The sequence below is a fragment of the Rhinatrema bivittatum genome, chromosome 11, assembly GCF_901001135.1.
Source record: "Rhinatrema bivittatum chromosome 11, aRhiBiv1.1, whole genome shotgun sequence".
Classification (NCBI taxonomy): Eukaryota; Metazoa; Chordata; class Amphibia; order Gymnophiona; family Rhinatrematidae; genus Rhinatrema; species Rhinatrema bivittatum.
In genome coordinates this window covers 31,215,043-31,228,927 of record NC_042625.1, presented here as the reverse complement: position 1 = coordinate 31,228,927, position 13,885 = coordinate 31,215,043, and the positions used below count along the sequence as shown (strand labels likewise).

Genomic DNA, 13,885 nt, shown 5'->3' with positions numbered 1-13,885 from the left:
TGCACAACTGCATCTTGCACTTTATCTCTAAAAAGATTTTCACCAGTGCAAAGGAAGTCAGCCAGTCTATCTTGGACCTTGGGCCTGAGGTCTGATGCCTTCAACCATGCCCATCTTCTGGCACTGATGCTGGTTGCTGCCATTCTGGAGGCTGTTTCAAATGAATCGTAGGCTGCAAGTACCTCGTGCTTTCCAGCCTCAAGGCCTTTATGTATGACTGTATTGAGAGTGTCCTGTTGTTGTGGAAGAGTTTCTGCTATTTCCTGAACCTGTTTCCACAGGTTTCTTTGGTATTGCATCATGTACAGCTGATATGAGGCAATTCTTGATAAGAGCATGGAGCCTTGAAACATTTTGCGTCCTAAAGTGTCCACAAACTTTTGCTCTTTGCCAGGAGGTGTTGATGAATGTGGACGAATCCTCCTTGACTTCTTTTGTGCTGACTCTACCACAACAGACTGATATGGGAGCTGAGGTTTTTGGAAACCGAGTATATGCTGCACCAAATAAGTAGCATCTGTTCTTCTGTTAACTGGAGGAACCGTACAGGGACGTTCCCAAAGTCGATGCTGCAGGTCTACCAGTACTTCGTGTACTGGTATGGCCACTATTTCTTTTGGAGCATCCACGAATTGGAGTACCTCCAATGTCCTATGCCTTGTATCTTCCTCTGTTACTAGTTGAAAAGGGATTGTTTCTGACATTTCCCTTATGAAATTGGAAAAGGAGAGGTCTTTAGGTGGTGACTTTCTCCTTTCCTCTGGTGGAGAGGGTTCTGACAAGATATCCTCAGTAGAAGAATCAGTATCTACATCTTCCCAGGTATCTGAAAAGGTGTGTGGTTGAGGACTTGAAGGAGGAATGAAGAATGGCATTGAAGGACGTGTAGTCATCGATGGATCCTTTGATGGTTTTGTTTGATGCTTCGGTGGTATCAATGGTATCAGTTGTGGCACTGAAGGCACCGAGGAAAAATGCCTGGAGATAGGTATCAGGTCTTTTGGAGGATGTGTCTGTTCCTTTGGCATCGATGGCCCAGGTTGTGTCGGTATTGCACCGATCAGTACATCGGGTTTGGTAAGTAGTGGTGCAACCATCGAAGGCATTGGTGCTGGTATGGGGGCCGGCACCGGTTGATGTAGTTTCCAGAGGACATCGATGACTGCCTGGCAGATAAATCCATCCAGTTCCTCCCATATAGCTGATATAGACAGAGCAGCTACAGGGGGTGGCAGACTTGGCGGAACTGGCTCCTCCACAGTCCCTGTGGGGCGCAGTTCTCGGCACTGCTATCAATGGGGATTGCCTTGGATGCTCTGGCATAGAGGGCATAAGCGGTTCCTCTAACCTTGTCCTCTTTGAGAGCGGTTTGATGGTCATCGAAGCCTCTCCCGCATCAGTGCTGGCACCGGGCATGGATTCCTTTCAGTGCCGGTGTCGATGCTTTTCGTGGTGCTCGGCCTTGCTTTCCCCAGCGTCGAGGTAGATTTTATTGATGCCTTTGATGGTGTCTGAGATGGGTGGTCATCACTGCCTTCATGTACCTGGCAGGTCTTTATTACTTTTTTGGACACCCCTGCCGGTGAAGAATGTGTCGATGTCGATGGAATCAATTCTAGTTTAAATAGTTTCCATTTTTTTCAGGCAAGCCCGCCTACCTTTCGCTGTCATTTCAGCGCATTTAGGACATGAAGAGACATTGTGGGTAGCGCCAAGACATAAGACGCATTCATCATGGGGGTTGTTTATTGACATGGTACGAGGGCACTTTGGGCACTTTCGAAACCCTGTTGCCATGATGACAAAAAAGTTGGTCGGACAGCTGTCGATGGCTTGCGGTCACCGCAGGACGGTGAAAATGGTATCGATGGCAAAATGAAGTATTTTACTCACCGAACTGGAGAAAAATGAATGTAAATGGGAGACCCCTATGAAGGGATATTTTTCTGAAGAATTATTAATACTTTTTCCTTGAGTAAAATTGTGTGAGGAATCACACAGGGCTCCTAACCGCAAGGCAAACTGCAGCGTGGAAAAAAAAAAAGACTGACTCGAAGGATAATGGCATGCTGGGCATGCTCGGTAGACTCACTGTGCCAGTCAAAAGTTTCTAGAAACTTTGACAGAAAGTTTTCTGTGATAGGGCCCCATCCAGTAACGTCACCCTTATGTGAAGGCTACCATCCTGCTTGTCCTAGGATAACATAACATAGTAAATGACAGTAGATGGAGACCATGTGGCACATCCAGTTTGCTCAGATCCCAGTTTAACACCTAATCGCTAGTCAAAGCACATGGACCTGTTCAAGACTGGGCTGTTCAGAACCCAGATGATTTTTCTCCCGTTTATGCTTTTGAGAAAGAAATTGATATTGAATGGAGACCTCAGTGGAAGTAGTTGATGAATATTGCAAGAGTTGTTGCTCAGGATGGGGAAAGGTGTGGACCTGCTGTTCTTTCCAAAATTTTGTATTGTCTCAAGATATTGATAAGAGGCTAGTGCTGTGCAACACTACAGCTGAAGATTTGCAGTGCACTTCGTACTTTCTAAGAATAGAATAAGTAAACCACACTCGGTGTGTTGCCTTTAGAGGAAAGGCTTTCAGCTGCCACGTCGGGGTGAATAACTAGAATAAAACTCCAGACCAGCCTTCTTGTTCTTAGTTCATGTAACCACTTTTGAGTAGTTTTTATTTTGCCAGCTGTTTACACTGTTTGCATTATTCACGTTTTATCTTGTTATACAAGTACACATAATGAAAAACTAATATTCTAGAATCACTTGTCCCGGAAACTCACTTGACCAGTACCAGTTGGAAAGCCAACCCAGTTGTGTTTTGGAATGGTGTATATAGTATGTGTTTATCCAAAGTGCCTTACAGACAATACAATTACCATTACCAGCCAGTTACAATGCGTCATGAACTGCCCTGCTACGCAAAGGCAAAACGGGAGGCACAGGAAATACTAAACTTCATTTTAAAATATTTACATAGAAACAGTCATATTTTTTCAATGAGATGCTTTCAAAACAAACCGATCTGTTTTTTGAGCTATGTTGAATCCAAGTCCTTGTAGGATATAATTCACATCTGGAAAGAACGGTGTGGGGAGGAGGGAGCTCCATGTCTCTTTGACAAAGAGCTGCTGTTCTTTTTTTTGTGTAAAACACAATTCTGAGAGGTGGTTGCTGCGCTGCCGAAAGACTGGCCCACAGCCTCTGTGGGAACTGCTGGACTGCATCGGGTGCGGGGTAGAATGCGTCCCTGGGTCCTGAATAAAACGGAGCTGGTGAGTGGTGGTAGAGGATTGTTCTTTAAGAAGCTGGTGTGAGAAGCCAGGACGTGTCAGGACTTTGCTCTGGCTGATACCTACAATAAAGTGAGAAAAGATCTGGAAATCATTGCTTCCCCTCTTTTTTGTAGGGTACACATATACTATGGAAACCAGTCACAAACGCTGCTCTTCCTGTGGGATCCGAGAGATCCCTGGGCACCATATGTGATGTAATATATGATTAGGTGTATAAACATATACAGACACCCATATATATGTGTACCATATGTGGGTGTAGATTTAAAGCATGGAAGAGAGCAGTGTTAAGTAATGAGTACAGAAATTGTTAAAATCGGGACAGGAGGTCACAAAGATTTTTTGATAGGAAATCATTTTACAGGGATTATGAAAGCCAGATTTTTTTTTAAATTAAAGTACAGATGAAATGATTGAAAGTCAGCTCACAAAGCCTGGCTGACCACAGTCTCTGGATGATCTGTAATATTCTGAGCCAGGCACTTATTGCACTGTTAGTGACCATTCTACAAACTCACCACCATCAGATGCCCATTTTTTGCTTTAAAGACCTGTGGCTCCTGACCACTGCTGAAGACGATGGTTCCTTCTCGCCCCTTGAAATGGAACTGAAGGCTACAAAGAAACCCACACACACATCAGGTGTCTTCAATATAGCGAAAGCAGACCCCAGCTAACTAGAAAGGTTCACCCCCTTCATCTTTCTTTTGATGATAGCTGCCCTTTTAAAGCCCAAAGAAGCCTGACTAGAGTTAAAACACATACATGCAGGAAGCATGGGGCATTCTCGTCCTGTTTTCTCTGGCACTGCCAGTCTGGGCCGTGGAGGAAGCCGGCGGAGCACATGCTGAACTGCCAAGTCAGGCAGAGCCCATGGTGCTGAAGGACTCAGACTTGAGACTGGCAAAGCTTAAGCTATTACCCAAAAATGGACTTTACTAACATAGAAGACCTAAATCTTGATCAAAATCATTCATGATTAAGGAGGGATATAAATGGAAACACTTTTAAAAAGCCAAGAAAAATGACAGCATAACATAAACATGATGTGGCACTTCAAATGAGCTGTATATATTTTTTCAGACTCAGGCAATTGCAGATTTTTGTCCACCAATGGCTCCAACACCTTAGCAAAATTTCTGTCAGTCACTGAGAACCAGGTGGCTCAAAATGGGCAACAAAGCTATGATTTGGCTACCAGTTTTCAACTGTTGGTGATCTTCAGATGTTGCTATCCATAAGCACCTGGCAATTAACACAGTTTTGTTTTCTAGGGTTTAAGGAAGAATTTGATAGACATTATTTCCAAACTGAATTATATGTGGTCCTAAAACTGGCATCCATATATATTAATTGCATACCTTCCCTGGACAATGTTTACTGAGTTTTGCTTATTGGCCAGCATACACAGTTTTGTAACCGTTTCAAAGATATGTTCACATCGCAAGATTGCATCTCCCTAGAATCCGAAAAGAAAAGAACAGTCAAAACTAAAAGCAAACAATGGGAGCAGGCTGATGTACACTTTTTCTGGAATTTTTTTGTGAGTTTTTCATTCTTACTGTTAACACTTTCAAACCCTGAAATGCTAAAATGCTATGGGATGAATTATGTTATTAATAAACAGCAATAGTGGTAGCCAGGTTCATGTGTCATGCAAGCTAATGACACTTGCCCATGGACAGCTTCTAACAGTAATGCTGATCGGTCCTTCTGCCATTGTGGCAACCAGGTTACTATTGCCATAATAGATATTGAATTATTTCAGATCATGACGCCTTTCACTGGCCCAAAGAAAGAATTATACAAAGATGACCACATCGATCTCTTCTAGGACTGCAGTGTGGAAGCAGACAAGGGTACTGTAGATCAAAAATTCCTGCTGTGCATGGTGTCAAGCAGTTCTTGGAGTAGCATCAATACTAGACAATCTAAATCTCAACCAGTGAGAAGTCAGGAATTAGCATATTGATGGCAGATCACAGTAAAGGATAATACTCAATCCATATGCTAATTTCTGACTCTGTCTCTTGACTGACTATGGTTCCAGTTTATGGAGGATTCTGTGAAGGGCAACTTTGACCCAGAAGAGATCAGGATCCAATGAAAATCATTAACAAACTTCTTGTCCAAAATAAGCTAGACAGATTTCTGTTTTTTTATATACCACACTAGGATTACATGATGATAAAAAAAAAGCACAATAAAATCTTGTAAAATTATGAGCTTACTAGATACTGGTAGAAGTTTGATTTCCCACCTTTTGCTTATTGTCCTCTGTGGGGACGTGGATCACTAAGATCTCATCACTCAGGCTACTGACCGAAATACCTTAAAAATGAAAGTAGTGCAAAAATCACTCTCTGTAGAGGTTACAGACCGCTGCTAATTAAGAAAAATCAGCTTATAAAAATGTAAGCCAGTAAACTGGGGCCTTACTCCAGGGGCACCTGCAGAATAGTTTTTCAGGGAGGGAATAACAATGCAAAATCCTTTAGGGACACGTTACAATGACAGGGAAATAATAATCTTATTTGTTCTGTTCTGTGTTGTTTCCCATCCAAAATGACAAAAAAAACCAAAAAACCAACAAAATGCCATTTCATTTCTGTCCTTTTAGTGTGTGCTGAATTGATAGAAATAAAATGAAAAACCTGAATCAAATAGAAAATGAAATATGAAAGTTGTTTTTCCATATGCATTCCTTACATCCTTCCAGTATAGCCTCTTCCATGTAGTGAAATGGTGGGTGAAGACTACCAGCAGGCATCAGATAGCAGCCATTTAACTATTAGCATACTGACTTTCCACGGTTTTTGCATGTTACTTGCATGGCTTTCGGTGAATTACCTCAGCCTTTTCCAATGTTCAGAGTTGCTGCTATTAAATAGTAAGAAAATAAAAAGTATATTCCGCTACATAAATAGGCTCTTATTGTGTACGAAGAGTGACCATCATACAGTGCCCTTGCAACGTATGGCTTATATGTGTAAGCCTTTACAAGCGCTGGGGCTTATAGGTCACTTCTTTTGATGATTAATGTATTCCCCGAAGGGCTATATGACATTGCACTTATCTTAGCATGAAATATCCACGGTGCAGCTGTATGTAAGTCTTCCTCATTTGTCTTAAAAGGTTCAATAATGCAGCAATATGTGAGTCTTCCAACACTGCAAGTGTTTCGAAGCAATTAACTTCTTCAGGGAACACAAAGCTGCATGCTGCTAATAAATTTGTGCAATGAAAAGTAAATGAAAAGAGTCCTTTAATAAACTGCTATGAGCTTATAAAACACCATGGCTGTGAAGGAACTTGGAACACTTACTGTTTGTGGAATGTGGTCAATATGCCATCCGGAATAATTTATGAATGCACTGTAATCGTAAAAATAACTGGAAACAGTCACGTATTCAAAAGGCTTTCAAATAAAATTTAGCCCGCTGAAAATAGAGGTACTCACTTTTAGGTGCCACAAGCTACCTGTTGACATTTCTTCCCGGTAATTGACAATGGTCTTTGAAGGAGACGCTGTTTATAAAGGGAATCCCATTGACCGGGTGGAATGACAGCCGGAAGTGATGGGGATGGACTCTCCAAATAAGGGAAATGACGTTTCATCAGGAGCCATTTTAAAGTCCAAAAAAGGTTAATGACGTTTCATCAGCGGCCATTTTGAAAAATGCTTTTATTGAAGAAATGAATATGTTGAATATCGGGGAGTCCTCTGAGAACTTGACAGCTCGGAGGCGGCCATATCAAAACTCCGTACATGGTGAATGACGTTGCAGCTGCCATTTAAAAACGTGTGCGCTATTATTGAAGACGTGTAGTCATCTCCGATGTCTAGAGGTATCCTAATCTTTAAATCACAGAATACCATTCCACTTTCTCATTCAATCCTTGAGGTTCTACTGAGTTTAATCGGAAAATCCACTGATTCTCTTTTAGATTAAGTGTTGCAGTTCTATCACCACCACAAATTTATTAGCAGCATGCAGCTTTGTGTTCCCTGAAGAAGTTAATTGCTTTGAAACAGTTGCATTGTTGGAAGACTCACATATTGCTGCATTATTGAACCTTTCAAGACAAATGAGGAAGACTTACATACAGCTGCACCGTGGATATTTCATGCTAAGATAAGTGCAATGTCATATAGCCCTTCGGGGAATACATTAATCATCAAAAGAAGTGACCTATCATTATAAAGCCCCAGCGCTTGTAAAGGCTTACACATATAAGCCATACGTTGCAAGGGCACTGTATGATGGTCACTCTTCGTACACAATAAGAGCCTATTTATGTAGCGGAATATATTTTGTATTTTTTGTTTTTATACAAGTGTTTCCTGCTATTTTTGGGATATATATTTCTTTAATTAAATAGTAAGATGCATGTTTCATGTTCAGCTTTTAGGAGATGGGACTCTTTTTACCTTTCAGGGTTGCATATTCAATTTTCTGTTTGATTTTGGCCAGTTCTACCACATAAAGTGCCAACTCCGTCATAACAAGCTGGCGTTGCCGTGGCTTAAACCCATTTCTGTCGTATTTGGTCGCTGGTGTGCCATACTGAAATAAAAGAAGAGAAAGCTAACACCAAACGATGCAAGATTTGAGATCATACATTCACTGCTGCTATGTGGAACGAGGCACAGATTGTGAGGTATGATCCAGCTACTGCCCTCACTATGGTATCCTATGAGAAAAATATTCAGCTTTTTGCTTCCGACAGTCTGAATATGCAGTGGTTTAACATCATTACAAAGTGAATGAAGGCAAATAAAGACTAAAATGGCCCATCTAGTCTGACCATTTGATTTTTGTGCACTTGGGTATAAGATGTGCATATGAGTTCCCTCATGTAACTCAACACTAACTCCCTCTCCTCACTTCTTTTAACTGACCTCTCCACCCTTACCCTACCACTCTATATCCTTCCCAACCATGCCCAAAATATGTTACAGTGGCCACCACATGTTAAAACCCAGCTTTTTGGGTTTCTCCATGGTCCCTCCACAGAGGTCCCCCAGACTTTCTGCAGGCCCAGTTCAATTGCATCACTGCTGCTTAGAATTATAAACCCTGTTGCATACAGGTTACCAGGAAGCACAAAGGTAATGCTGCATTTGAGCTGTAACTTCCATTCTGTGCAGATTACCCTCAGTGCTGTTTTGGGTGGTACCTGTCACTCTGTACAAGTTACCCCAGTGCTTTATTCCCATTGGCTTGCCATCAGGGTTCCTCCATGCATATCCCACCTTTTTAAAATTCCATTGCTGTTTAGTCTCTATAACTTCCTCCAGAAGGGCATTCCAGGCATCCAACACCCTTTTCATGAAAAAGTACTTTCTGATGTTGCTCCTGAGCCAATCCCCTTGGAGCTTCATATCTTGATCCCTAGTTCTACATCTTCTCCACTGAAAAAGGTTTGATTCCTGTGCCTTAATGCAGTTCAGATATTTAAATATCTGTATCATATCCCCCATCTCGCTTCTTATCTAGGGTAATCATATTTCGGTCCTTCAGTCTCATCCCATATGGTTTTTGTTGCAGACCTCACACCATTTTAGTAGCCTTTCTCTGGACTGCCTCCACTCTGCCTATATCCTTTCTGAGTATGGCCTCCAGAACTGAATACAGTATTCTAGGTGAAGCCTCACAATAAACCTGTAAAGAGGCATTAGTGCTTCCTTTTTCCTCTCTGTGCACTCTAGCATCCCACTGGCTCTAGCCACTGCCTTATCACACTGTTTTGCTACCTTGAGATCACCAGACACTCATCTGAAGGTCTCTCTCTTGGTCTGTGGAAATCAGCCTCCCACCTCTCATCGAGTATCACCCCCTTAGATTTCTGTTCCCCAAATGAATGATTCTACACATTTTAATTTTTTTTTTTGCAGCAGGCGTGCTCTAGTGTCTAATCCCTCCAGTACTAACTTTGTCCTTGATACAAGCCCAGATTTAGGCATAGGAAACAGCCTAGGGTGCCAAATTTTGAGAGCACCAAATATCCAGGCCTAAGTGGTGCCTTCTCTCATTCATTTAATTTTAGGGCCATGTACCATTGCCACTTCAAAGAGGCACCATTATGGCACTCTAGCCAAACAGCCCTCCCATGCTTTACATTCTCTCATAGTGAAATCCTGGCTGTCCAAGCTCCTGAGGGGGTACCCTACCCTACAGTGCTGCCTTAGGTTGCTAAACTCTTAAATCCAGCACTGCCCTGACACACTGTGGGCTTTTGGGCAAGTCATGTCTGTCCCTGCGTCTCAGCATTCCCAAAGGTCATTAATTATAAAACTCAACTGATCACATTATTGTTCTCTCTCTTTCTCCCTCCCAAAACTGTCAGGCTGTACAGCCATCTGCCTCCTACCAGCCTTCAGTTTAAACAACGCAAGTATTCTCAGAGGGGTTTAGACTGCAGTACCAGTTAAATAACCTTTTAGATAATTCAGTTGGGCATTCAAACAAATAAAATAATAAAGACTTTCCTTTTTCATGCTGAAGCATATTTCATTCTTGAGGGGATATTTGCTTCTGAAGTGTTTGAAAGACCCTCCCTTGGATTCCTGTGGGTCAGATTTGTGAGGTAAATCAGGGTGGTGTTACGCTGATCCTCAGCAGCACCCCTTGCAGGAATCATACTGATTCATGTAAAGCACAGAAACGCAGAATAATATTATAGAAAAAGACTACAGGGACCAAACAATGCTCAGGCTAGTCCTGGGGCTCTCACTACTCAGTCAGGCTTTCAGGATATCTCTGCTGAATATGCAAGAGATATTTGAACACATTGGTGGCAGTGCATGCAAATATTTATTTATTTATTTATTTATTTATTTATTTATTGTTTTTGTTATACCGAGTTTCATGATAGGCATCACATCAACCCGGTTTACAAATAACAAGGAGTGTAAAGCATAACGTAACGTAAAAAACAATATTTTCAATAAGAACCTTGAACTTTAAATACAGTGAATCAGAAAAAGGGAGAGGGAAAGTTACAAAAAACAAGGAAAATAAACTTGGGATGGAAGGGGAGAAATTGAACAGCACAATATTTACATTTCAGCCTATTGATACATTAGAATAGCAATACATTATTAGAATATTATTATTATTATTATTATATTATTAGAATTAGAATAGCAATACATTAGAATATATTTAATGTATGTTCATTAGAGGTAACCTAAAAACCTGACTGTCAGGGGGTGAGGGAGGGGACAAAGACCAGTTTAAGCCCCACTCTAACACAGACCACCATTCATCTCTGGTTTTCCCTTCACTGCTAAGGATCTTCTGTGTGTATCCATGTCCTCTTGATATGGGAATTCTGCTGATACTGTTTCTTCTTCCTATGTAACCTAGTAACATAGTAAAGACAGCAGATGAAGACCAAATGGTCTGTCCAGGCTGCACAGCAAGTTAATCATGGTAGTAACTGCTGCTCCCTGCAGCTTACCCCCATGCCTTCTGTTACGGGCAGTAACTGCCATTCTATGCAGGTTACCCCCAGGCCTTCTGTTAAGGGTAATAACTGCCACTCCATACAGGTTACCCTATGCCTTCTGTTAAAGGTAGTAACTGCCACTCTGACAGGTACCCCCAGGCCTTCTGTTAAGAGTAGTGGCTCACAACTTATCATGAGGTTTGGCCTCTGCCTCCATCCCATACTCCATTGTATATAGTAATTTATTGTATATAATAATTTATCTTTCGTTCTCCCCCTCTTTTTTTCCTTCTCCCAGTTAAGGCAACCTTGTTATAATGTAACTTTTATGCTCCTTCTAAATGTTTCTTGTTGAATTGTTGGTTATAGTTCTGCTTAGTTCGATGTAAACCGAGTTGATTTGATCTGTATCAAGAAAGTCGGTATATAAAAGCCTTAAATAAATAAATAAATAAATAAATAAATAAATAAATAAATAGTGTAGAAATGTATGGTGCTGTAAGAGTCCATATTGTTGTTCCATGTAGTACAGAACCTGGCCAGCCCTGCAACACTGGGCAGTAAAGGGACTAAGCACTGAAATGAATAAGAATAAGATAACATATGGGAATCCAAGGTCATTTGGAGGACATAAGTACACTGGGATAACAGTCTGAATAAATGAATACATAGGTGTCTGAGGTTTGAGCCTTTGATAGAAAGTAAAAAAAAAAAAAAAAAAGTTAAAACTCAGATACTGGCATTTTCCAGAAACCAAAACTTAACAGCAAAATGCTGTAATCTATATATAAGAGTTGGACCAAACTGGCTCAAGCTGGATAGCAGGGAGTAGAGCAAAGGCTACAGTGAAAAGTTTATTGCTGGAAGTCACATAATATTGTTTACTTCATGGGTATAAAAAACCAAAGCTGTAAAATTAGAATTGGAATGCTGCCTTTAACTATTCAGCGGCTTGTTTTTCTCCGGGAAGAAAGAGTCTGGCTTGCTTTATGATATTTTTTATACTTTTATACTACTTACTAATTGGAACTTGTTTGCTTGCCGTCTATCAAAATAAATGTATCTGAATTACTTCAACTGAATCTGAGTAGATCTCTTCCTGTACATTAAGTTCATGTAAGTAGATAAACAATTGAATTTCGTGTAGATCCAGGGACAAGCACCTTGAAGGTTTAGCTTGAAGCAGCCTCTCTGGTAAACATATGAGAAGGGGGGGGCTAAACAAATGGTGACCCGACGTGATTAATGAAGTAACAGTACACCTTTTCAGAGACTTTTCATTCTTTTGCTGGACAATATGGATCCTGGCCACTGCCTCCTGTGGTCAGAGGTACAAGTAGAGCCTGTCCGTGGTAGTCAGACAGAGGATATCCCATTTGGAGGAACAGAGAAGACCCAGCTAAAGGATTCTAGAAGGGAATCATTCATGTTTGTTTTTCTGTGTTCGTCAAGTTTCCTGGAGTTGTAACTAATTGTGAGTATTATATTTTCCTTTTGTTTTCTGTAAATACTATATCGGTACCACTAGAAGTAGTTTGTTGTACAATCTTTACCTTTGTTGCTGCACCCTTCAGTTTTTTTAAACTATTTTCTTCATTTTGTCAAAGTTTCCCTTTTTAAAGTTTAGTGATAGAGCCTTGGATTTACTTACTGTCCCCTTTCTTGTCATTAATTTAGATTTGATCATATTATGATCACTTGCCAAGCAGCCCCACCTCCATTACCTCTCACAGAGAGCAAAATCCAGGCTAGAGTCGGGCACTTTTATACTATCTGTACACAGAAAAGGTTTATTAAGGACTTCCAGATCTATCTTCTTTTCATTATCCTCATGGCTTCGATAGACCATCTTCCTTGCTGTTTTTTGGGTCCGTCTCATCATTTTGGCCGTGTGGATGGTAGATTACTCCTACGCTCCTATACTCTTCCCCAACCCATAAAGATTCAATTGTGTAGGGTCTCTTGCAGGGTCTTTATCCTGTTAGACTCTGCCATCCAGGACATAAAGTGCCACCTAGCCATTAAGTTGCTCCTTTCTATCATTGTGATATAATTTGTAACTGGTATACCACTATTCCATTGGTTATGCTCCTTCCCCATATCTCTGAGATGGCCATTAAGTCTATGTCATCATTCACTGATATACACTCTAACTCTCCCTTCTTACTGCTTAGACTTCTGGCATTAGCATACAAACATTTCAAAGTGTGTTTTTTGTTTGTATTAACATTCTGCTATTCAGTTGTCAGGGATAATTTGGAATCATTTAACTCAGGTGATTCTTTACTTATAGGCACATGGACTAATTTTCTTATTATTGGAACCTCTCTGTTGGGGTAACCTAATTCTAATGCTTCATTAGTATCCTTCGAAGATACCTCCCTCTGAACCATTTGTTGTTGAGCAACTGCCGGCTTTCCTTTTGTTCTAGTTTAAAAGCTGCTCTATCTCCTTTTTAAAGGTTAGTGCCAGCAGTCTGGTTCCACCCTGGTTAAGGTGGAGCCCATCCCTTTGGAAAAGACTCCCCTTTCTCCAAAAGGTTCCCCAGTTCCTTACAAAACTGAATCCCTCTTCCTTGCTCTATTGCCTCATCCACGCATTGAGACTCCGGAGCTCTGCCTGCCTCTGGGGACCTGCGCATGGAACAGGGAGCATTTCAGAGAAGGCTATCCTGGAGGTTCTGATTTTCAGCTTTCTACCTAAGATCCAAATTTGGCTTCCAGAACTCCTATGTCATTGTTGCCCACATGTACCAAGACAGCCAGCTCCTCCCCAGCACTGTCTAAAATCCTAACTAGGTAACACGTGAGGTCTGCCACCTTTGCACCAGGTAGGCATGTTACCAGGTGATCCTCACGGCCACCAGCCACCCAGCTATCTACATTCCTAATAATCGAATCACCAACTATGACGGCCAACCTAACTCTTCTGTCCTGGGCAGTAGTCCTGGGAGATACTTCCTCTGTTCAAGAGGACAATGCATCGCCTGGAGAGCAGGTCCTTGCTACAGGATAATTTCCTGGCACACCAGGTTGATGCTCTCTGATCAGGAGATCTTACTTCTCCAAAGCAGCACCAAGGCTGCCAGCCTGGAGTTGGTACTTGGCTACTACGTCTC

The 13,885-nt window shown here is 41.4% G+C and overlaps 1 protein-coding gene across 2 annotated transcripts in view; it reads right to left on the bottom strand.

The window, feature by feature from the left end:
* Positions 1-3,150: 3,150 nt before the first annotated feature.
* The window catches only part of MYO1H (myosin IH), a 245,452-nt gene continuing 234,717 nt past the window's right edge, over positions 3,151-13,885 (bottom strand). For both annotated transcript variants that reach the window (XM_029571488.1, XM_029571486.1), the window contains exons 28-32: positions 7,745-7,880; positions 5,573-5,643; positions 4,674-4,771; positions 3,831-3,927; positions 3,151-3,371 (exon numbers count right to left, since the gene is read on the bottom strand). In XM_029571488.1, coding sequence (XP_029427348.1) covers positions 3,348-3,371; positions 3,831-3,927; positions 4,674-4,771; positions 5,573-5,643; positions 7,745-7,880 — 426 coding nt within the window. In that variant the 3' untranslated portion in view covers positions 3,151-3,347. The remainder of the gene's footprint in view (positions 3,372-3,830; positions 3,928-4,673; positions 4,772-5,572; positions 5,644-7,744; positions 7,881-13,885) is intronic.